The 25287-nt window shown below is 42.6% G+C and overlaps 2 protein-coding genes across 2 annotated transcripts; one reads left to right on the forward strand and one right to left on the reverse strand.

The window, feature by feature from the left end:
- Nucleotides 1-2303: 2303 nt before the first annotated feature.
- LOC117725388 (protein L-Myc-1b-like) lies at nt 2304-5705 on the reverse strand. The gene is made up of 3 exons (XM_034525521.1): nt 5436-5705; nt 4258-4894; nt 2304-3585 (listed from the first exon to the last, which is right to left on the reverse strand). Exons 2-3 carry the CDS (start codon nt 4799-4801, stop codon nt 2951-2953), a joined length of 1179 nt encoding a protein of 392 aa, XP_034381412.1. The 5' UTR covers nt 4802-4894; nt 5436-5705; the 3' UTR covers nt 2304-2950.
- A 5968-nt stretch (nt 5706-11673) lies between these two features.
- Nucleotides 11674-24580, forward strand: LOC117751706 (sodium-dependent lysophosphatidylcholine symporter 1-B-like). Its single transcript, XM_034563666.1, has 14 exons — nt 11674-12168; nt 13824-13952; nt 14583-14707; nt 17219-17342; nt 17444-17522; nt 17611-17756; nt 17851-17941; nt 19552-19667; nt 19823-19906; nt 21570-21653; nt 21753-21865; nt 21961-22104; nt 22341-22517; nt 22798-24580. The coding sequence occupies exons 1-14, from the start codon at nt 12085-12087 to the stop codon at nt 22838-22840; spliced, it is 1539 nt and encodes a 512-aa protein (XP_034419557.1). The 5' UTR covers nt 11674-12084; the 3' UTR covers nt 22841-24580.
- Nucleotides 24581-25287: the final 707 nt, after the last annotated feature.

A 25287-nucleotide genomic window follows, 5' to 3' on the forward strand; every position in this document is an offset into this window, starting at 1 on the left:
GGCTTATTTTACTGCGGGAAACAAATGTAGCCTTCAGTTGTGAGAGAATAAAACACAGGTGCTCTAAGAGGACACAGCCCCAGTTTGAGCATGTGTGTGAAAGTGATCACATGTGCCCTTCAGAAGTCACGGCTCAGTGTGGGCATTGCATGAATTAAAGAGCAGAAAATCTGGTCCGGCAAGTTAACCGTCAAAGCACAGCAGAACTGGGATGAGCATCCCACTGGAAAAAAAGATCCTCTTACCTCATTATTTCCTTCAGGGTAAACACCGTTTTTTTCTTCAAAAAGAGTAACGTCATAATCACTGAGTGCTTATACTGTCAATATTGGCACACATGCAGCTGCTGTTTCAAACCTCCTAATGTGGGGATTTCATTTTTAAACTCCAACTTATCAGTGTAGATAATCATGTATCTTTAGAAACACTGACTGAAATGTCAAATGTTGGGTATTTTAAAAACAAGCCTGCATATTTCAGTTCTTGGATAGTTGCATTGACCAGAAATGAACCTGCAACTACGCTAACAGCACATCTCTTCGAGAAACTCTTTGAACCTGTTATTAAATTAATAATTGATGTCCTACTCTTGTGTTGCATCACTTTAGATGAATTTCATGCTCAGAAGGTAACCGGAAACGAATCAGACCGATTGCTCCATGACCTGATATCTGATTTCGGCTTTCACTTCCTGATGCAGTACACATATACCGTGCGCTGTGATTAGACTTCATCACCTTTTTGCTCAGTTTGATTGTTCTCAGTTTACCAAAGAAAAGAGAAGTACAACCAGGCAGTACGTTTTGCAGAACAACTTGTTATTTCTTAATTGTCAAAGCAAAAGTCAATATTGTTTCATGGAGTTTCAATTATCTATTGTGCAAAGATGGGGTCATTTAACTCCCTCAACAAAGCCTACTGAGACTAAACGCAGATTTTGTAAAGGAAATATTCAACTGTGCCAGAAAATAGTGCCCTCAGGCCCAAAAATGGGACCCAGAGAGTGAAAACAGGGAGACGAGAACACTAAGTTTTCCCTGCTGTGAGATTGGAGACGGTTGGAGTTCAGGGTGTGCCTGGCTCGTCTGTCAGGCTGTACTTGAATGAAATGGTTGCTTTGAGTCCATTATACAAATGACAGGCAGTCAAACCTGAGTCAACCAGGCTTGCAGAGACTCGTCTGAGAGGTCATCGATGGGGCAGTACCATCTCCCAGGAAGTTATTGCACGAAACGTTGTGTGGGTTATGCTCTCCATTTTGCACTCCATTGATTTCCCGCACCCACTCATCAATAATGGGCAGGAAGTACCCACAACTACCCGTCTGCAAATGATATACACCAGTGTCAGGATCTTAGCCACTGCAGGGTTATAAATCCTACAGGGACTATGAACTGACAAACCTGTAGTCAGATTAGATTTGCCGGTTACTGTTTAACAATGAACGAAGAATCTGCCGCTAAACACAAAAATGAAGAAAATAAAAGCCCTCAGCTCTACTCTACTAACACAAGTAGCTCTCTGGGTCCACAAAGCAATAGAGTAAGGCCAAAGTGTAGAAAAAGGCTTGTCACATAACAAATAGATGCCTTAGAGGATGAGAGGAAAGTGACATCCAACAAAGAAGAAATTAAGAGTGATTTTAAATGTTTCCATTTAATGGTCATTTTTACAGCCACTTTCAATGAAGCTCTCCGACTGCATACCTGTGTGAATAACTGCACCAGATCCAGGTAGCAGTCAAACGTCTGGGGACTGTTCTAAAGATACCGACTGCACCCACGTGTGAGTGTAACCTAGTTCAGCGCACATCAGTGGGCCGGCGTGCAGCAGCCACTGCAGAGGGGAGGATCCACAACAGTGTCACACACACTCTTCAAGGGCAAGTCTCAAGGACAAGCTGGGTTTAACCTCCTGTAGGCCTGCATCTGGCGCACAAGACGCGTTCGTTTACACAACAGATACCGCAAAGTGACAGAGGCAGGGGGAAATCCAGCAGGTACTTTTTGTATGATCTGCCATCATTTACAGACGATTTGAGGGTGATAGTGGATTGTTTTTCTGGAGCTGCACGACCACAGCAGCACAGGACCTTACCTAGACTACAAGTGTGAGGAGTGATACATTTGGTACTTCCACATTTAAATCAAGGGTTCCCTCAGGTTTCCATGGAAGCTAATAACTGACTAAAAGGTGGGGTAGCAGAGCAAATTTGATGGCAATCTTATTTTATATTAATTTTACAGATGAATACGGTAACTTGTGTCTTCGCATACTATTTGAATAAAAACAAGACGACAGGGTTGTATGCAAATATGGTATAAAAATTTAATGGTGTCGTCAATGTTAGCATGCTTTAAAAAAAAAAAAAAAAATCAGGAGAAGCATTGAAAAAGTGACGTGTGAATATAAAGTACAGCAGTGCTACTTATTTTTTCGCCCATTTTTTCCTACTTTAACAAAATAGAGATTCCTCGATGCCTGGCGGCACGTCATAAAGTGGAGCAATGCTCCTCCTTCACCAGGAGTGATAAGCTATTATATACAGAACAATTTGTACATCAAACTCACCAACTCATTCACTCATATGTACACAGAAGGGCATTCACACCTCACTTGCATTAAAACACATCCTGGAGCCTACATAAACTCACTATCACACATAGCATACTAAGAATTATCTTAGTCATAGCTATAAAAAAAAAGAAATTCCATTACCCCTGTTTAAAACTAAAATTTAAGCTCACTAGCTGCTCCTCCTCCTCATATCTGGTTCATTGGCCAGCACAGTCAATTCATAGGAAGCCCACAGCAAATGTACTCCAAAACAGAACTCACAGCTATTTACACGAGGCTGTTATATAAAAACTGGAGCTTTCCAAAAGTGACAGATAACTTGAGAATAAAGTTCCTGAATATGAATAATGAGGCAGTCTATTTCACAAGCGTCTCAAGAGCGCTTCAGTTCTGCTATCCTGCGGAGAAGCTGCTGCTGTCTTGTTTTCAGGCGTTTCTTCTCTTGGAGCTGCCGTTTCTCCCTGGTGTGCAGGTCCGACAGGTACTCCGTCGCATGGGTCAGGATGGCCACCTTCGGAGTCTTGGCCGATTCCAGGCCAGGGACCTGGTCGCGCAAGGCGAGGAAACGGGACCGGAGATCGTTCCTCCTTTTCCGTTCAAGGAAGTTGTGGTTCCGCCTGCGGTCAGTGTCCTCTGCGTCGGAGTTTTGGGGACTCTCGGAGGGGGAGCCAGCCTGGGAAACACCAGCCGAAGAGCCCGACTGCTGACTGGATGATGTGCAGGTACGCTTGCTTGGAGGCTCTTCTGCATACTCCTCCTCTTCCTCATCATCTTCCTCATCATCATCGTCATCATCATCATCATCATCGTCGTCGTCGTCGTCGTCGTCAGGCTCACTGTCTGGGGAGCGGGCGGCGTAGTTGTGCTGCTGCCGATGGACGGACATGTGAAAGCGTTTGGGGCAGGGGTCAGCGCGGACCGTGATGGTCACCGGTGTTCTGGCATTCACCAGCCGCACCCGGTTCTGCTTGCTCTCCACAGTGACAACGTCGATTTCCTCTTCATCATCTGTGATCACATATGAACAACTCATCAATACACATAGAACAACGGCAGTAAAACAGCAGGATGGTTCTATGCCATCCTAAAAGCTGTTGCAGAATAATCAAAATGTAACCAAACAAATCAATAAGAAGTGCATCCCATAGCCAGGCATGCAAATCCCTACTCCTCCATCTGAGGAGGGCAGAGTATGAACTGACGTGTTAACAGCAGTGGTTATCCATGCCAGGAATTCACCCTTTTGTCTTTGAACACTGAGCATTCATCAACTATTTAACTGAGGAGATCTGTTGGCAGGGGGCACTCCCTAATGTGAAAGAGTTACTCTCACGGTCTGTCTCTGGGAGAGTGAGCCATAAATCACCATGTCTCGGTAACCCCGCCCCTCTACCGCACTCGGATTGCAATGCAGCGCCAGAGAGATATCGAGACGGGGCAATTCAAGTCAAAGTGACGGGGGCGCGGTTTTTAAAAGATTGCACAAACATGTGGCGCATTATGAAAAGTGAGAAGTACAGAATGCCGCTTTACGGTGACTGGCGGTTGCACTTAATAACCCCTCTGCACCAAAGACCACAGTTGTGCAACAGCAGCCGAGCTTTTACGCATTGTTAGAGGGCAATATAATCCCGAGGCAGGAGAAGGGTGGGGCAATTTAGAGCATGACTGCTTCCTTACCAGAGGAATCAGAGCGAGACTCGGAGCCAGACGACGCCGGCTTCCTGCAGCTGCTTGTCGGGAAGGTGAGAACAGCCGCGGGGTCGACGCAGTCTGTCGCCGCGGTGGCGACCGGGCCACCGGGAGAGACGCACTGCACCTTGCTCGGTCTCACGGAGATCTGGGCCACCGGGGGGACAGCGGTCTGTGCCGCAGCTGGTACTCTCCCGTTGACCTTCTCCAGCTGCTTACTGGCAGAGAAACTACTCCACATGCAGTCCTGGATGATGATGGAGCTGAGGTTGCCGAACAGCTCCCCTGTGTCGGGGATGAACTGACCCTCGCACTCCTCGTCCTGCCCCAGGACCTTGGACAGCCAGCTGAGCTTGTCTCCCGGCGAGAGGAGGAGAGCCCCGCCGCTCAGAGTCCGCGTGGGAGACATGGGAGGGGTGGGCAGCAGCTCGAACTTTTTCCATATGTCCTCGCTCGGTGCGGTCGACTTGTAGAAATCCTCCTCTCGGTCGAAGTCATCGAAAAAATAGTGCTGGTAGCAGTCGAACTCCATGTTCACAGTTAATATAAAAAAAAATCCTCTGGGTTTATTTCCAGAAAGGGATCAAATGACACCAGCTGCCTCTGAGAAACGTCCTGAACAACCCTGAGGGAGAAATATCACAGTGATTAGCAATGCTCTTTTTAAAGTAGTTCCCAGTATGATCACATTTCTCAAGTGTCAATCTAATGGGCAATTAGGATATCACATGTCTTTAAAAGCCTACTTTCTACTAGCGGGACCACATTAATAATTGATTGAATCTTGCGGATGCTCCTCTTTGAAGAGGTGGACTCAAGCTGTCCAGGACCACACACACACACACACACACACACACATATATATATATATATATATATAATATAATATAGGCGTCAACTATGATTCAGTGCGAGCGTTTTTTTTTTTTTTTAAAGAGGACCAAACGAGAGATCTACAGACGTACATGACTATCCTGCGTAAAAGTAACGCGCGTGGCTGCATTTCCTGCCATGCAGGCAGCGCTTTGTTCCACGGAGTCATGTGTGCGAAGAAGAAAAGTGGACTGCCTCACAGCCACAGCGTGGGTGAGCGCTCACAGACGGCCCTCGGGTTTGCTCATCGGAAACTTCCCAAAAGGTCGGCACTAGAATAAAAAACTACTCACCGGCTCTCCGCAAAAAAAAAAAAAAAATCCCACAGCGAAATTCAGGGCATTGGAAAATCCCGTCGGCGGCCAAAGAGTCCACGGATCACGGGGATCAGACAGATAAAAGCGGACCGAGTTGTTGTCGGAAGCCACGGCGCGCGGTTTGCACGCAGTCTTTACTTTAGTTGCAGTTTTAATTTAAAGGTAAAACCCGGCGCTCACACAACAGGCACAGGGTCCGCCCCACGACGTGTTACAGGAACCACACTGTGCGTTTTTCGCGCCAGTGAGATATCCTGTTATAAGGAGCTAAAAGAGTTCAGGGAGGAGCTAAGAGAGCAGGGAGGAGCCTCCGAAATGTCTGCAGCGGTACATCCGGGTAAGCCCCACTATTTGCATGGGGGGGGGGGGGAGGCACTTAGCCCCGCCCCGTCTGCGACGCCAATTATGGTCACACTAACTGGCATATTTCATCATCGATATTTGTTGATTTTTTTTTTCTCCTTCTAGTTGTAGAAGAAGAACATGTGTTTTATTGTTAGTCATTATCTGAGAGATTGCTATTTCCATGTCGCCTCCATTCACTTTGCCATTATGTGCTGCTTTACACTTTATTTACTTTGACAACTTTAGTTGCTTTATATTCTATTTACAAAGTTTGTACTCAAGGATCAACTTAATATCAATTTAAAAATAAAATATAAAGCTATGTCGTAGATTAAAGGAATTATCTGTATATAAAGTAGCATTCAGTTCCACGTTCACCTTCAGAAGTAAAAGAACTCTGTCACATTGATGCGTTTGTATGAAATATAAAGCTGAAGCAAATAGTTGCTTAATTGTCTTAGTCTTATATGTAATAATAGTGAGCTGAATATGTTTGATTGCACAAGACAAGACATTTAAAGATGTTGATTTATGCTTTAGGAGATTGTGCTCAACCAAACATTTTTTTCATTTCATAGATCAAATAAGAAATTAATTTATGAGAAATAATTGTCATCAAGTTGGGCTAATAAAACGTCCCAATAGTATGAAACTATAATTAAAAAATCCAAGAGGACTTATTTCTGCATAATGAATATATTTTACTTGAAAGTACAATTTTAAATGCAGGACTTTAACTTGTAGTGGAGTAGTTTTACATTGATGTAGTGCTTCCACTCATGTAAAGGATTCATCTTCCACCACTGCATCCCGGCATAATAAACACTAAATCAATATTTCCCTATAACCACAAAATGATTTGAGGTTGTCCTCATGTCCTGTTTGCATTGCGAGACAAGCCGTGGTCCTCATTCATAAAGTTGACATGGCTCAACCTTGAGGCCAAACATTAGTTTAAAGAGGATCCTCTTTTCCTTAATCCTGTTCAAATCTGCAGATCTCCAAAGCCTAAACAATTCCCAATCCTCTTTTTCCAACAGCACTTTTTTAATATGTCAATTATAACTGATAACCAGCTGTAGGCACAACAGATGGAAAGGGAAACAAAGTATAGCAGTTTCCTTGTATTCATGTGAAAAGTTGTGGATTCACAGCATCAAGTCTTTTATTTATATTACAAACAATAATAATTTATTGTCCTTAATTTCCATATCCAACATGACACAGGTGTATTCTATTCCAAGCCACTAAGCATTTCCACAGTGACGGGTGGAGTGCATCTTTGAATGACCTGCATTTAACACAAAAGACCACACTGAGTACACAAACAGCCGAGATCCAGCTGTCTGCAGGTGGTGGTGAAGTGAGTAATCTTCTTTACAGTGAGAGACAGCCTCTTCAGCAGCAAACAAGTTAATGTCTGAAACAAACACTATTATATTGGGTCTTAACATTCCTGTTTACAGGACACAATAACAGCTCTGCCAGAGAGAGAAAAGACCTCCATTGTAAAAACCCATGTGCACTTATCGACCTGAAACATTTAATTATTTTAACCATGATATGACCATATCGAACAAGACAATGATTAAGTAGACACATGGTTTGTCTATATATTGTCTGGTGGGAACAAATGCAGCCTCACTTTAGAGCAAAAGGTCAAAGTTCACCAACATCTCATGACCAGACACCACCATGTCGAAATCATTCACCAACCGAGGCCTCAACCTCACCCTTACGAACATATTGATTAGTTTTGTCCATAGCATGCACGTCACCCCCTTGATTAAGCCTCTCGGCTGACAAGACAAAACCCCCAATATCTCTGGTCACACGGCCAAGTTGATGACACTGATTGGTGATGGGCATCTGTTGTCAGCAACAGGCCTGAGGTCATTCCTCTGATTGTGTGGTGTCTTTGAGTGTTGAAGTGAACTAAAGGCAGTACCAATCAATACATACAGTAGCTGTTTAGGAGCTGTTGATTGAATTGAAAGATCTCTGTCAGCAGATGGAGTCTGCCCACACATTTCTCTCCAAATACTTATCTTTTAGATTTTAAATAACACACAAAGTGTAGGGATGGACTTGATTTAGAGCTACCAGTCTTGACTAAAGACTTCTCTCTGAATTTCATAGCCAAGGCTTTAGACTTACTTGTGACTTGCCAATGTATCCTACTAATTACCAGCTAAATAACATTTTTTACATTATACCATCATTTTGGAAGCCTTGTGAATCTTAATGGGACATTGTCTACACTGTTTTATAGCATGTGAATGTTTTATAAACCATTTGTTGTAATATTAGTTTAATGTTGCCTTTTTAAAATAATTTCAAAAAGAGAAGTGTTCTTGCCAACTTTAAGCTTCACCAATGTGATGTTGCAGTTATTTCCCCCACAGTGCAAACAATGATCATAGCCTGTAGATCCTGTAACTTCACATCCCATAATTACACAGTGGACCAACCCTCAATCTGCTATGTTGGGAGAATTGCATCCCTGCCAAAGAGAAGAAAGAAACATCTCTGGTCCCATAAAATGCAGATGAGGCCCTCCTCCTCCCCCTCCTCTCTTCTGTTGCTTCATCAAAACTTGGGGATCTTTTCCTCAGCGAGGACAATGCTTAACACCAACTGCTACCCAAGTTATCTCCCAGCTTAACTGCAAGTACCTGCCATTGTCCTTCATTGTCATCATAGCATATGTGTGAGGATCGTAAAAAGAGGGTGCGGGGGTCGGGTCGGGGGTCGGGATCCACCTCACCAGAGTCCTCATGTCTGCAACACCCACTCAACCGCCCGAAGGATATCGTTCACAATGCAGTGCAGGAATTTAAATGTTTATTTTTTTATTTTGGGGACTGTGTGGAATTGTCCTCATGCGCTATACAAGGGGTCGTCCACCTTTTCCCCGCGACCTCTGTGACCCGGGAACCCCCAAAACCCTGACCTCTCACCTTCTCCAACCAGCTAAGAAGATACAATCTGGAGCAAAAGTGGGGCCAGTCACCCGCAGCTCAGAGAAAAGCCATGCAGATGAGAAAGACAATGTAAATAATTCACCCAAGTGTTATTGCTCTCCAGGGATGTAACGCACCGTATTCTGACACCCCCCTTCATAAAATACCACAAGAGTGTGATCAGTAGGGTGCCAGCTTTACCTGCTAACAGCTTTCACGCACCAAAGATGTATATTTAGCAATGCCTCACAACAAGACTTTACTGTTGATGGTATAACTTTGTCTTTTCATATTCTCCTCAGCTAAGATACAGAAAATATCATCAGATATTATTACAGTCTAAGATCCTGATCTTTCTTTAGAATTAAATGATAAACTACTGCAGTTAATATTCAAATGGCAACTACACCTCTGAGTTAATTATTACCACAGGACGTGCTTGTGTCATAAATAAACTGTTTTCCTACAATGTTTACTGATGAAAGCGTGATGTTTATGTGATACGGCTGTACAAAGTGAGACCAACACGTTAGGGACATGCTTTATACTGTTACAAAGGAGCGAGTACACTCTGTGAAATACTAACATGAGTGTATAGCAGTTAGAGAGCCACATCTCTGACCGCAACCACGGCCTCGCTGCAGCACACATGGACTGAGTTAGGCTGCCACCTGGTGCTCGCTATGTGTAAACAACTCATCTCTTTACTCCCATCTTACTGTGGAATGGCCCAGTAGATGAAGTTTTCATTTTCTTTATTTAAGACAAAGTAGAATTACAACAAAGTACACCATGACATGTAAATGTCTTACATTCAATATAGGGAACAGCACAGAAGTGCAATATAGTTTAAGTGTTTTTGTATTTTATTATCACAGGTAGACAGTGTTTTTGTATAAGTAGTATTTTATTGTTGTAGCTGGTAAGAGAGGGGTTCATTTCCCACACTTCAAATACTGTTGAGTAATAATCTATAGCAATTTATCATATTTTATACAATGATCTTGAGTTTCTTTATGAGAAATCTTAATCAGCAAGATTACACACTATGCACTGTACACTATAACTGAACAAAAAGTACAGACATGAGGGGAAGCAGAAGTAGAAACTAGACTATAATGGGATTACTCAAAGTAAATACTCACGCTGCAGGTATCCCAGATTTATATTGAAGTGCACTGGAATGGCCTGACTCCCAACACCAGGATAACAAGACAGGGAAAGATGAGATTCAACGCGTGATCTTGGCAAACTCTAAAAGATCTTCCAAAGATTGACAGACTTCTGCAGACGGACAGCCTAATCAGTCTAATCAAACAATATTGTGGACAGAATGACAGGTTATTATATCACGTAGAGCTGAAGTGATGGGATCGCTGTATCAAAAATCCCTGCCACTAAAACACTGCGATCAAGATCAGCGTATTATGCATGTGTTACTACTGTTTGATATAAAGTTTGTTTTTAATACACGTGAATATCTATCACACAGAGGAAAATATTTGCATCCTATCAGGAGTTGCAGCACAAATTTGCTACAGCACATTACTTTGTAATGTTACCTTGATGTTCAGTAGATGGCGCCATGCTGGCATGCTGAACTTCAGTTCAATTTTGTGGTACTTGACTTGAGTATTTCCATTTTTATGATACATTAGAACTCTTCATTACTTTCCAAAAAATTTCCAAAAAAAATGTTTAATTTTGTAGGTTTTACACCACCTAATGTATCTGTCTGCTAAAGTGAATACTCACTTGGCAGATTAGGAGATACATCTGTACTTTATAGCCATGAACCTAAAGTTAGCTAACATTAGCACCATAGTCATATCAAACTATGTAAGGACATAGGAACACAACCTCTGAGTGTACTGAATTGAGAAAATGTGTGTTTTATTGATGGTGAAGTCATGTGTTAGTTACAAAATTGCATTTGATCCCATTATGGTTGATTACATCACCATGTGATGGTTTGTGTGATGTGATTGAAGTGGAGCAATTGGCTTCAAACTAGATTTCAACTGGTAAAATAAATGAAATAAAGACAGATGGTCGCGACTTATTTGTAAAAACAGAATCTTTGCAGTAATTTTACAAGATCGGCCATTGGACTTTGACCCAAATAAAAATATTTGGTTAAAGGGAAAGTAAGTATGGACCCTACTCATAGTTACTCATTTACACAAAGTGTAAAGGTTGGCTATACTTCAATCTCTTGCCGGGAAAACAAATCTGCGAGATTAAGATGTTTTCGGTTAATCTTTGTCATAAAACAGAGTAAATTCCCCATACCTCCGCCAGGCTAACTATGGGCCTTATTTCACTGTAGCTGGGTCAGTAAACAACAAGGGGAAACACAGAGAGTGTACAAGAAAACAGCCACATACTAGTGGAGAAAGAGTACCATTTTATGAGAGATGTCTGTCTGGCATCACTCCAGTCTCGTGGTGACTGAGACGGTCAACAGATGACAAAGTTAGTATCTCTGTTTTTATACAAAGTCATGAACTTGACTCACACTTCGTCTGGATTCCCACATAACTTTGACAAACTATAACACACACATCTTCAACGTATATATATATAGCCAGGACCACATTTTGGTGCTCAGAGGTATTAAAAGCATTGTGTACAATAAAGACTATTTAACCTTAACCTACAGTTTAGAATTGAAAAGGAAAAACGCATAGATGAGTCTCCAGTTTACACACATAACTGATAACTCTCCACTTAACTAGTCCAGTATATCAAAACACTGAAATCACATTAGCAAGAGAGGACTTTGTCGCCATATGGATCCAGTCTTTACTTTTACTGACGACTTCCTTATTTCCCTGTATTTCATGGCCCGTTTAACTCCCTTGAGTGATTCATATAAAGAGTGATGATGCTCTGTGAGACATGCCTGTTGTGTGAAAGAGTGCTGAACAGGTTAGGAGTCATGTGGATGATACAACCATGCTCTCTGTTTAGATGAAGCAAATGGTCCTTGGGATGTATTTGGTCAAATACGTGGCGAGACAAATGTAACGTTTAGGGACTTTTAATGTCGTCTTTATACTGCACGTTTCCTCCAGCAGCTGAAGCAGCATTGGAGCCGGAACACGCGATGACACGGCACCCATTACATGACGTAGGCGTAGTGGAATGAATGAGCCGACGGAGGACACCGAGCACGAGAGACTGTCAGAGCAATGAGCGCGACACGATGAAGCCATGATGAAGCCGGGTTTTAAGAAAATTATTATCATCCGACACTGATGAATATTACGATATCTAAAAAGACATACTGATTGATTTATCTTCCTGGAAGCACAATGGCACGAGGAGAGGGCGCCGAGCACTACGCGGCGAGTTTACTGCCAGTCAAACCCATAAATACAGAGATAAAGACGGCAAAGGTAAGAGCAAGTCAAGCCTTATATATATATTTTGATTTATGAGGTTATTACAATGCGTTTCACCCGTTTATTCAGCGGCGTAAAAAAAAAAGGCGCCTAAATTGAAATCAACGTTACTTCCTGTCGGTGTCTGAAACGCTCTTTGAGTGACTTCAGCCGGCATGTCGGTCCTTCTGCCCCCGGGCAGATGCGCGTGAGGCTGGCGTAATGTTACCGGCTTTAAAGGGACCACATCTTAATTAAACTGGCCGGTTATGAACATTTGATTTGAACCGTTCAGCCTTGGAGATGATCGACGTGCTGCAGAGACGTGGCGTGGCAGAAGGCTGCTCCGGAGCTGTATGATTCATCTGAGATTCAGAAAGAAAGTGTGTATTCAATAATTATGTTAAAGAGCATTTCAGACAACCTCCTCTATACAGAGAATTGTGTGCGTATTAAACCAAACGCGTCTGACGGGTCCTCAAGATGATTCATGTGTTACATTAAATGCTCTGCATGTCGCACCTTTTTCTATGAAATACCATCTTCAGCCCCAAACCCATCCACATCCTTTGTCTGTGCTGTGATCACTCTTTTAACAGCCACATCAGATGGCATTTCACATTTACAAGAGCAATCTAAGCTCAGCAAAGTCGTATTTAATTAAAATATACCTTTTTGATTCATCTCTCTCTAGAAAATGAGTTGGCCTTCCCCACTGCGTTAAGACATCGACATGTATTCAAGAACATTTTATTGATTTTAATTTAAATATATCAGTAATTAAAATACTGCACACAACATGATCTTCTCTTTGAATAAGAGACAATCAAATAGAAATAATTGTGCGTACAGTTATTTCCTAGAATCCCCAAATCTCTGTTGGTGAGGGATTTTCCTCCCCAGTCATCAAAGGTCACAGACTGTATTCCTTCATGTAACTTCAGTTCTATTTTCCTCCGATAATTACGCCAGCGGGGCCTTGATACACTGAGGGAAGAGAACATTGCTCATTCGTGATTTGTGAGAAGCATGAGGTGGTGCCGCTTTTGTGTCGGTTGGGGATGTGAATCATGGCGTAGAGACCCCCCTTGCTGACATCAGCCGACCGTTACAGCCGATTGGCTGTGGCTGCAGGATGTGATAAGACTAAGCTGTCTGCTGACTGTTGGCTACTCAGCATGTAATGCCACACGATCTCCAACATCCTATTGATGGAGCCAATGGCAGCGCTGGATTGTCTCTGGTGTAGTTGGAGTATGTGTGAACTACAGTAACCTCATAGTTTCACGCCACTGTCTTGACTGCAGTGTGTACGCCCGGACTGCATCAGGGATTTGCCTCTAATCTGGCGTTCTGAGCGGTGCGGTGAGGGAAGTTGGCCAATCTCATTCCCTCGTGGCAGCAGGCTGTTTAACACTGCATCAATTATGCCAAAAGTTGTTTTGCTGCCGGAATGGCCGAGGGTAGTCGAAGCATAAACGGGGGATTAAATAAGCTCTGGAGGAAGTCTCAAGATAATGATCACGTAGCGCACCACTGCCCACACCACTTCCCCTGAATGTATGGCGCCTCTGGGAAGATGAGCATTTCAGTGTTGACAGATGCACAAATGATTATAAAGACAAACTAACTGCCTTACTCCTCTGTCCTCCCCTCTCATTGTCTTCCAGCCAAAGGACCAGAGAACTCGTCTGACTGTGTGGAATAAACTGTGCTATGCCATCGGCGGGGCTCCCTACCAGATCACAGGCAGCGCTTTGGGCTTCTTCCTCCAGATCTACCTGCTGGATGTGGCTCAGGTGATTTTACAAGAGACACACAAAGAGATAAATCATACTTGTCAAAGCTAGAAAACAGTTTTCCTTGCTGGAAAACATTGTAGAAATACTTTAAAATGGTAAATGAAATGTCCTCTGTATTCCAGATTCTTTCAAACAGAGTTCATCCATTTAATAATGCTGCGTCAAACCACTTGGAGACTCCTTTCCTTCTCTTTGCATTTTTCCTACAGTTCCACGTACAGATCAACTTCAAGGCCAACGCCTGTGTTCACTCTCCTCAGCCTCGTCTCACTTTAACGGTCTTCATCCTGCAGTAGCCGGTCAAGCGCATTAACCTGGACTCCTACTGCTTTGCTTTGTTACTCAATTAGCAAATTAGACTTTTCCACTGTACACAGTGGTAACTTAATAAAGGCCTTTCAGATCAGGAGATGAGACCATTACAGTGGCTTTGAATGCTACTTTGTTCTTCAGCAAATTACACAGTGGTGTATTTCACTGCTGCAGATAGAAAGTCTCGGAAGGTTTCCATAACCTCGTGGTGTCGTGGCTCTTTTGAATCACCAGCCGTGCCATATGAGGTAGTATTTAGCATCTCTCTGTTTTGACTTCGTGTCTCACTCTTTCCACGTTCTCCACCCCCATTAGCTGGATCCCTTCCATGCCTCTATCATCCTCTTTGTGGGCCGGGCCTGGGACGCTGTCACAGACCCCACAGTGGGTTTCCTGGTGAGCCGGAGTAGATGGACCGGCATCGGCCGCATGATGCCCTGGTAGGTGTTTGAACATGCATTTTAGGACAGGTCCACAAAGCAGAGAACATTTTAAGTTGGATGAGGAAAGAGTGAAAATGAGTAGGATATCTAGATAATAGTTGGGTACAAATTGTGAGGCAAATGTACAAACTGCTCATGAGCTGTATCCATGGCAACAGGGTCCTGAGGAGGAATAAGTGGTAAGACTATAAGAATAAAGCAGTGAGGACTTGAGTCAGACAAGAGAAAAATCAAAAGGATTCGCAACTTGACTTGGACTTTAACACCAGTAACTCGTAAAATTGAGCCTTTTGACTTGAAAATACTTCATACCTTAGAGAAAGAGAAGATTTTAACGTAATATAAAAATAATTATGCCACAAATCTAAACATTTTCTTTTAATACATCCATGTTTACTTACTAGAAGTCTTCTTCTTCACTGCTTCACTTTGTTGGTGCATTGCTGCGTTTCTTATTGCATGCTGTCAATCCTATCTATCAATTAGTTCGATTATTGTTTGTGTTGCACTGGCGACCAGCTGGCATCCTGTCAAGAGTATCCCTGCATCCCAAAAGCATGTTGGGATGGGCTTCAGCCCCCTGCAACCCTGAACTGGCTCGATGTATGCTTCCATTTATCTTTACCTTCAGCGCTGAAAGGCCCAGCATGAAGCAATGGAAGTGCAGGTTTAAAAAAGTAGAATGAAAATGCTCTCTTTGAGAGAGCGGGTATGTAAAGGAAGATGACCTTGATATTCTGCTTGAAGGGGGAAATGGGGTGCAGCTTCTTTTACATACATGTGTTTGAGAAAGGAAGGCGTATGTCAGTGTCAGGAGAGTGTCTGGTTCTGAAACCAAGACTTCAGGCCATGATATGATTTGTACAGGAACCAATCTAAATATTTTACAGGCATTTCTCTCGCATGATGTCATGGTGGTATCTTGAGCATCATGGGTATTTGAGTCAGAGATGCAGGCTGTGCGCAGTTGCACGCTCTGGTGTGAAGGGGAGGAGGGGAATGTAAGGGCTTTTGCTGCGATTGGTCCAACCCACAACACACCATCAGCTTCAAACGAATAGGGGTGTGTCCATCTTTATATGTGCGTGTGTATGTGTGCGTGTGTGTGTGTGTGTGTGCGTTTGGTTTTTGCAGAAGTGGAGAAGGGTTACCTCGGGTCAAGGAAGAGGCCTTCTTGGTAGTAATAATGGAGGTCATTGTTTAAAAACATGTGCATGATCCTCTGTGGCCTGTGTAGCTTTTCAGCTGTTAGATAAGAAAACACAGAAGACTTTTTTATGTCCTCACTTTCTGATAATGTCTTGTATTCAGATATTGTGACGTTGCACTAGAATGAGACATTTAGTTTTTGGTGTAATTCAAACGCATTAGGATTTATTGGACTGTGTAAATTGATTCAGTTTATATACCTCAAGGTCATTTCCTGTGCTTTACTGACCTCCAAATGTGGCACATAAAGAATCTGTGGTGTGTGTGTTCAGTCAGCCATGCCAGTGTGCGAAACAGTGGCAACGCGGCCTCCATTTCCAGATAAATTAGCTCATTAGCCCATTTCACTCAGACATTAGAGGGAACCAGGAGGTGCTTTCTTTCTTATTTCCCATGTGTGTCACACAAGAAGGGGGGCGGGTGGTTCATATCACCATGTGCGAGTGCAGAGGTGTCCTGTTCAATAAAGGAACAACTCTGTGTTCAGTGATATGGCCCTGCTGCCAGCAATCTCTCTTGCACGACCGCTCATAAAAAGAATCAGGGGCAACACATAATTTTACAGCACTGCAGGGTCATTTTTGTTATGGTTATGCTCCAGCTACCTTTCCAGTTTGTTTCGGTCATAAAAAAATAAAAAGCCAGAAAATAGTGAAAAATAAAAAAGCATGATCATGTATCGCTTCACTGCCCCACAGCAGTAAGTTTTAGCCCTAGGGGCTGGTGTAAAATAATAAGAATAAACTGTATGATATCTTCATGTTCTTGGGCGTGAGTATTAGCTGGACTGTTGTCTGTTTTGAAAACAAGTGTCTGAAGTTGCACCATCTTCTCTGACTGAGGTCAGCTGGAGGACATACATTGATGAAAAGACTGTGGACACTAGTGGGGGCAGAGCGAGGTGGACCAGAGTGGCCCCGCCGTTCGGCCCCTTCTGCAGCGCACACGCCGAGGCCCTTTCTCCACACAAGAGTTCTAACGAGGCAGGATTAGGGGGATTATTCTCAAAGCGGCCACGAGAGAGAATAAAAGAAGTGACTGCAAGTAAGGGAAAATGAAAGGGGGGTAAAGCTACAGTAACAGTGGGCAGAATTCATTAAACGCACTCCATAGCAGCAGGAAACGACAGGCTCGGCCCACTTTTTGTTTCAGGCCCAACGGTACGGCACGGTAAACCCCGCTGTCGTGGCTCAAATTAGAAGGAATATTCTTGCTCATTCAATCACACACATTAGCTTATTTGAAAACATTGCAAATTGTTGTCTCCTAAAAAAGACCCTCCACCGCTTTTCTTCCCAGGATCCTTTGCTCTACACCGTTCGCGGTGCTGACGTACTTCCTGATATGGTACGTGCCTCCTTTTGAGCAAGGGAAGGTGCTCTGGTACCTGGTCTTTTACTGCCTCTTCCAGTCAATGCAGACGGTTAGTATGTCATGTCGACGCCCCCCCACCACCACCACTTTGTTGCCCTCTGGTTCCCGGCGTGTGCACTGGCCTAACTGTGTGTTTGTGTACGTTTGCAGTGCTTTCACGTGCCGTATTCGGCCCTCACCATGTTCATCAGCAACGACCAGAAGGAGAGGGACTCTGCCACCGCTTATCGTACGTCAGCTCGCCTGCGTGATCGAAATGCTTTCACACGTGCGTCTGTCTTTCAGGCACTGACGCTCTATTTCTGTGTTGCTCTAAGGTATGATGGTGGAGGTGCTGGGCACAGTTCTGGGCACAGCAATCCAGGGACAGATAGTAGGTGGAGCCTCAAATTGTCCCACTGAGCCTGATGACCTGAACAGCGGAAACTCAACCAACGCCTCCATAGTTTCACTGGAGGAGACGGTGAGTCCCTTGAGTCTTTTGCATTGTGTCCGATAAACGATGATCTTGACATACTAGTGCTAGTCGAAGCTAATTCAGTTTTTTCTGTCCTCAGAAACAAGCTTATTTGATTTCTTCAGGGGTCATCTGCATCATCTATGTCCTCTGTGCAGTCGTCTTGTTTTTGGGTGTGAAGGAGAAAAAAGGTATGAATATGAAATATCAAGAGAAGTTCTCACTTTTAATATATTAAAATTAATATAATATTACTAATGCATATTTAAAATACAGAGCTTTGGCACAGGATGCATAACTTTGGCTGCAGTCAGACTTGAAGCATGAATCCGAGTGTGTTAGACTCAACTTGACAAATAAAAAATAAAAAAGACTTGAACACCAATAAGTTGTGACTTCACTTGGATTTAAAAAGGCTCTCCCACCCACGACCTGACTGTTACCATCAACAACTCAGTGTTGGCCCCGACTCCGACTGCCAGGAACCTCGGGGTGACACATGACAGTCAACATTACTGCAATAGCACGCTCCTGTAGGTCCATGCTGTACAACATCAGGAGAATACGACCCCTTCTCACTCAGAAGGCGGCACAGGTTCTGGTCCAGGCTCTGATCATCTCAAGGCTAGACTATTGTAACTCCCTCCTGGCAGGTCTACCTGCTAATGCCATTCGACCTCTACAGCTCATCCAGAATGCAGCTGCTCGACTGGTCTTCAACCTCCCGAAATTTACCCACACTACTCCGCTCCTCCGCGACCTTCAGTGGTTACCGGTGGCCGCCCGTATCCGCTTCAAAACATTGTGCTGCGAACAGATCGGGTCCGGTCTACATCCAGGACATGGTCTAACCTCACACCCCAGCTCATTCACTTCACTCGGCTTCTGCCAATCGGCTCGTAGCTCCGTCACTACGAGCTAAACACTCAACAAAATCACGACTGTTTGCTGTGCTGGCTCCTCGATGGTGGAATGAGCTCCCCATTGACATCAGGACAGCAGAAAGTCTCTACATCTTCCGCCGGAAACTAAAAACACATCTTTTTTTCGACTATACCTTTATTAAGGGAAGGTAGAGCCGTAGCAGCACTTTAGTAGCCCTTAAATGTCTCTTACTGATAGCACTTCGTAGTTTAACTTTATTGAAGAAATTGTACTTTCTAGATTCTTGTTGTTCTGAGTTTGGACTCATGGTTTAATGCACTTATTGTTATTTAGATAAAAGCGTCAGCTAAATGACATGTAATGTAATAATGTAATGTAACATGATAATGTAATGTGACAACAGTGCACATGGACAGACAACAGCTACCTCATCCTCACGCTATGAGATTCATTCAGTAACTTGTGAGCACATCTCTGGTCAACACGAGATTAAAAGTGGGTCTTTTGTGTGATTCCTTGTAGAGAAACTCAGTCCTGCAGATCGGTCAAATACATCAACTAATTGATTATTTGACAAAATCCTTTGAGTGTTAGCCGACTAAGAATGTCTTTGTTCGAGGACACTAACGACTTGTCGAAATGCAAAGTTTAGGACTGGGACTTGATTCTGGACTTCTTGGTAAAGATTTGAATCTCCTTGCAAAACCATGACTTTGTCCCGCTTTTGTTTTGAAGTTTGTATCGGTTGTCTTTGGGAAACATTTGGCCTACTTATCACAGACTGTTCGTAAAAATGTCACGCATGCCATAACATTGTTTCTCATAATAATGTCTCTGCATTGTGCATTACATTCTTTACTGACAATATGTACATCTGCCTTATCTTTGTTCTCTTCTCCTCCTTATCGGATCATAGAAAACGGGCGGAAGAAAACCCTGCTTACCTTCCGGCAGGGCCTGTGGCTGGTGATGAGCTACGGGCCGTACATAAAACTAGTCATCGGCTTCCTCTTCACCTCTCTGGCCTTCATGGTAATACTGTGTTTCATTACCTCGTTATCTCTCGTGCTGGATACAGAAGTTATTGATAAAATCATAGTTAAAGGAAGATGTTGAACTATTTCTTTTATCTGTATCTGTAGTTTGCATATAGAGTTTAAAGATGAACCTTCATTTGTTTTTTGCAGCTGCTGGAGGGAAACTTTGCCCTTTTCATCACCTACGCTCTCGGCCATAGAAAAGACTTCCAGAATATTCTCCTGGTCATCATGGTGAGTTCTTCTATTTCCCACCGAAGAGCTGTTGACCTCCATGTAAAAGCCCTAATCAGTATGAGAGTTGGAGGACATCTGCAGTAGAAAACCTTGTTTGGATATCCTTGTGGCACAGAGTAAGCACCCAGTGTTGGGGGGGTTTTCCGCCCGGACTCTGAGGCCTCTCCTCACGCGAGGAAGCGCATGGTACCGGGGATGAAAGGGCAGATTTTCAGGGTGAGAGGAGGTGTTGTTTGGGCTCCTGGGAACATGTCTTCCAGTCACATGCTCGCTTGGCCTTAGCAGGAGATCGAGGGAGAGACAGTTGCACAGTGATGCTTTTGTTGCCCTGGCGATCCCTCACTGCCACCATGGGAACTGCCACCATTGGTTGCGCCCTCCTTTCCATCCTCTTCTTACTGCTTTCTGCTCTGGTGCCTTTCCCTCTGATTAGGAGTGGAAACTTTTTTTGGGCACCAGGTATCATATTTGGAAGAATGGGATTTGAAGTAAGTATTTTCCATTGGCCCACAGTTGATATTCATGCTAATTTCCAAGTTGTCAGTAGCAAGTTATTGTGTGGTTGTTTAACACTGGTTGACCAAGTTTGACCTGGAGGTCAATGGTTGTCTGTCAAGACCACACAAAGCTTATTGTGCACTTGTCCCTTGAGCTTTTCCTGCAGTGGTCACTTTATTATTTCCGCTTCCAAGAATTCCTTTGATTGTTTATTATAATAAATTAATGTTAAGTTATCATTGAGGTAAATTTCATTGTGCCCGAGCTGCAGCCCTGATTATAGATATGCTGAGGTCGTATAGTGATGCAAGTCCAACATGCAGCTTTCTAAATTTGTTTATTTGATAAGGGACAGTGCACATTAATATAAGTTATATAATAATATAAGAGTAAGCCAAGAGGCTATTTTTCATCTGTAGTCCCAAGAGGCAGATGTTATGCTTTGTTTTTTTGGATAGAATGATATTTTGGTTTGAAAAAGAACTACGATTTCATGACCTCCAGACTTATTTGTTAAGAAATCTATATATGTCGGATATTTGCATGTAAATGTTTCAAAAGAAAAGGCATGCATGGAAACAAAGAAATACACCTTAAGTTATTTTTATTTATTTATTATTTATTTAATTAATCTACTTTCTCCAACTACAGAAACAAACATGGTTATATGAGGCAATATACGACACAATATATTCCATACTTCAACCAAGACTTAAAATGTCAAACTAAAAGTAGATTTGTGTCCCAGATCATTACCTGGGCAGACATTTTAGAAAAACCTTAACTTCTCTTACCTTAAAAGTTACATATAGTAACTACGGCTCTGATCATAGCTCACTGATAACAATGCAAGTGTCAATCCTTTACTTGAGTTTTCCTTCACCATTACATATATTTGTTATAAAAATACACAAAAAATAACAATGTGAGAGTGCAGATCAATATTTGTCTCTGTTAAATTTAGATAAAATAGGGAAAATAAAAAACATAACCCGTATCACTTTTAGTATTGAATGCCTCTATCTTAAATAAAATATGAAGAAAGCTAACCTGGCTAGGCTGAATGATGACTACTCAATCCTAAATGAACTGTGTACATCCCTTGTCCTCTTACATAATGAGATTTAATGAAACAACAATACTGATGATTAATCTTTTTCAGCTTTCTGGGACTCTAACCATCCCGTGGTGGCAGTGGTTTCTGACCCGGTTTGGGAAGAAGAAAGCGGTTTACTTCGGCATTACGGTGAGCACAAATATGCTTGTTTTTGGCGCATCAAAGGCAATAAAACCAACAGGATGTGTTGTTATGGAGTTGCTCACATCCTGCTCTCTTTTCCCACAGTGGGCAGTACCTTTCATGATCCTAATCATCTGCATCAAGAGCAACCTGGTCATTTCATACTTGGTCTCAGTGGCGGCGGGTGTGAGCGTGGCGGCAGCTTTCCTCCTGCCTTGGTGAGCCTGAGTTCACCCACAGAACCCGTGAATCAACATGATATTTGTTGATTGTGCCTCGAGTTTCCTTCTAAATGTTGTGCTTGTGCTTGCAGGTCAATGCTTCCCGACGTAGTGGACGACTTCAAGGTTAAAAACCCAGACATCCACGGCTACGAAGCCCTCTTCTACTCCTTCTACGTATTCTTCATCAAGTTTGCCTCTGGAGTTTCCCTGGGTGTCTCTACACTCAGTTTGAAGTGAGTTAACTGATGAATATCTGTAGCCATGTTGTTTCTCGTGTACATTTCTATCCTCACTGTCATCCTTAACATGTACGTGTATGCCTCTAACGCTAATAGAGATCAGCTCAATGTTACAGCCCATCAGACCAGTGATCATGTGCTCAACAATCACATAATCACCCAACAGTCTTGTCTAACTGTACTCGCATCAGCTCAACGTTTCTCCCTCTATCTGCATTTTTGTTATGCAGATTTGCCGGCTATGTGACTGGGAGCTGCTCCCAACCAGAGGCGGTCAGTTTAACCCTGAAGGTGCTGGTCTCTCCTGTGCCTGTGGCCCTTATAGCTGTGGGGCTGTTGATATTGAGGACATACCCTATTGATGAAGAAAGGAGGCAGTGCAACCGAAAAATTCTGCAGGAAATGCTGTAAGTGAAATGGAAACGTGCATTTAACAAACAACTACACAGGTGCTTATGTTTATGCTTCATTCGGGATACGGTACCTGTTGTTGTGCAGCAGGCCGTGTGCCGTACCATAGTAAACAAACCACTGATGTGCTAAATTCAATTTCGCTCTGTATACCTGAGTTAAATCCTAATGAAACCTTAAAAAAACTGCTCCAGTGTTGGCATGCGTTTTTCACCCAGTTTGGACAAGCCAAGTCCTTTGTGTGTGACTCCTGGCTGTTCTCCCGTCCTTTAACAGGGACTCTGAGTCTGAAACTCCAGCGCTTGGGAGCGACGTGTAGCCGCGGAAGACGAGCCGACCACTACAGCCACTTTAACAGGTTTGCACAAACTGTCCAGGGACATGACCACCAACCATCTGGACTAACACAGGAGAGACCACAGACTACTGCTGGCCAAACATAATCAGCATTAACCAGCTCCCACCGGCGGATCGCACAGGTCTACGTCGCCCTCTAGTGGCATCTTATGTGTGGGACTGTTTTCTGTGGCCTTTATCTCCAGCTGTGTCCCAATCTCTAATTCACCTGCTAAAAGAAAAGCACACACAATTCACAAATCATTACAGTGTATTATTTTTGTCAGGTAGTGTAGAACCAAATTCCAGGGTTAGTGACTGTTCTTGTTGCTTTCACTTCCAAATATATCCTTTTTCCTTTTTGAGGTTTTTCTTCACCATTTAGGTGAAACACAGCACTTATCATTTAATAGGAAGATCAAACATGTTTTGTTCACACATCACTTATAAGCTCATGGAGCTGTAGTCATTTTATCTGGGTGGACTTTTACTTAAAGATAATAAATCAAAACAGTTTTTCCAAAGATTTGTGACTTTTATTGTTTACTGAGCTGTTCCTGTAGCTGCGATGTTATTTACTTCGGCAAATTGTGAGCAGCTCCACCATTTCTTTTGTGCATTGCATTGTGGGTATGTTTACATCCCAATGTGAATGCACTTCATATTGAAGTTCGTTGTATTTGGGACACAGCTTGTGATTTGTGGTGTTTTTTTTATTAAGTATTTATTTGTTGGTTTACAAAAAGACCTTCACTCGACTGGAGTGTGATACTTTGGTGTTTACTATGTCTGAGGTCACTTGTGTTCAGACAGTGCTCTGAAGGAAATATACAGCATCCGCCCTTATTTATAAAGGGCATACCAGCACTATTCCACTAATTGGAGTTGTATGGCGCTGTTCTAAAAACAAAAAGTGTACTTGAATCTTCTGAAGGGGAAAAGGCACCTTATGGTATAATGTACTGTGTCTGAATCACTGCCTTATACACATCTTGAATATGTTCTGCTGAACTTGTTTTTCAGATTATTTTTCTTTTAAGCAACTCTCGAGCCAATCTGTCAGGTTTAACAGACTTTTCTGAATGTGCGTTCACTGCAAAGTCAATTCCAGTAAGATGTCCTTTCATCTAGCATCTTCTCATGTCCCAAATGGAAGGAAATGCTTTATTTAACTATTTATTTAAACAAACTATCTTGAGGGATTATCATTTTGCGCGTATAAAAGCACATGTGTATAATGTATTAACAGTGAATGGTTGTTGATGGATATGTGAGTGATTTTCAAGTCCTGTGGAAAATTGAGAAAATCAGAATTTAAATTTTGTTAGAAGACAAGAAAAAAAAGCACACATTGCTATAATGTGATAAACAAGCTGCCTCTGCTGGTGTTGTGACTCTTAAAAAAAGCTGCCTCAACACAATTTATTTATATTATAAAGTTAACAGAGGACATGTGTCACATTAGATGGCTTGATTTAACCTCACATCGTTATTGGTTAAGTTATTAAGATTTCAAAGAAATGTCTTTCAAACAGGATATATTCCTGCATAGTTTTCATTTAAAATGGCTCTGTATAAAGCACATTACATCTCCCTATGGTGTTTATATGCTGCTATATGTATAATATGTAAATACTTTTTTCCAAGTTGGGTCAGCAAAGAGATGCATTCATGTGCTGTAAATTTGTAATTTTAAGTCTGTGAATAAAATTTGCCAAAACAACAACACCTTGATGAGTGTGTTTTTTTCCAGATACATAAAGTAGAATTTATAAAGTAAAGTAATATGCACATATTTTTGTTGGAGAGACAAATTAGGCCCACAAATATGTGGCCCCCTTGATGAAGCTGAAGATGTCGGTTTATTAGTATCACAGCCTTTACATCATTTTCATTAGTCTGCAGATATCAATGTAAATACAAAGCTTGTGTAAATCCCAATACATTACTTTGAATTCAATATTATCACAAGCTGCTTACTAATAGTAAAAATGAGCTGTCATTAGATTGTAAGTTGTATTGTTTTAAATGAATTAAAACCATACGTATAGACATGTGTTCTCACTGCACCTACAACACGTTAGGCCGGAATCATGTCACTTATATCTAAGTCCGGCTCCAAAAACCTCACTTGCTACAGTGCCTAAATATATCAAATGACTAAACAAAGAAATGTGCAGCATTTTTTTTTTGTTGGTTCCTTTTTATTAAAGACTGAAATCAACCAAACGAGGCTGAACTTCTCGTGTTTGGCCACAGGCGGCCAATTTATCCTCGCCACTAATCACCTCCAGCCGTGGCTGAGCGTGGCTTTACGCGCAGATTGAAAGGGAACGACTGAAAGACAGCAGTCTGTTGCGATGAAAGCAAAGTGGCATCACTGTATTTTGGGGAGTGTTTTATCACTTTGTCTCCTCAGCTGTGCAGTGG

This window comes from Cyclopterus lumpus, chromosome 22, assembly GCF_009769545.1.
Source record: "Cyclopterus lumpus isolate fCycLum1 chromosome 22, fCycLum1.pri, whole genome shotgun sequence".
Classification (NCBI taxonomy): Eukaryota; Metazoa; Chordata; class Actinopteri; order Perciformes; family Cyclopteridae; genus Cyclopterus; species Cyclopterus lumpus.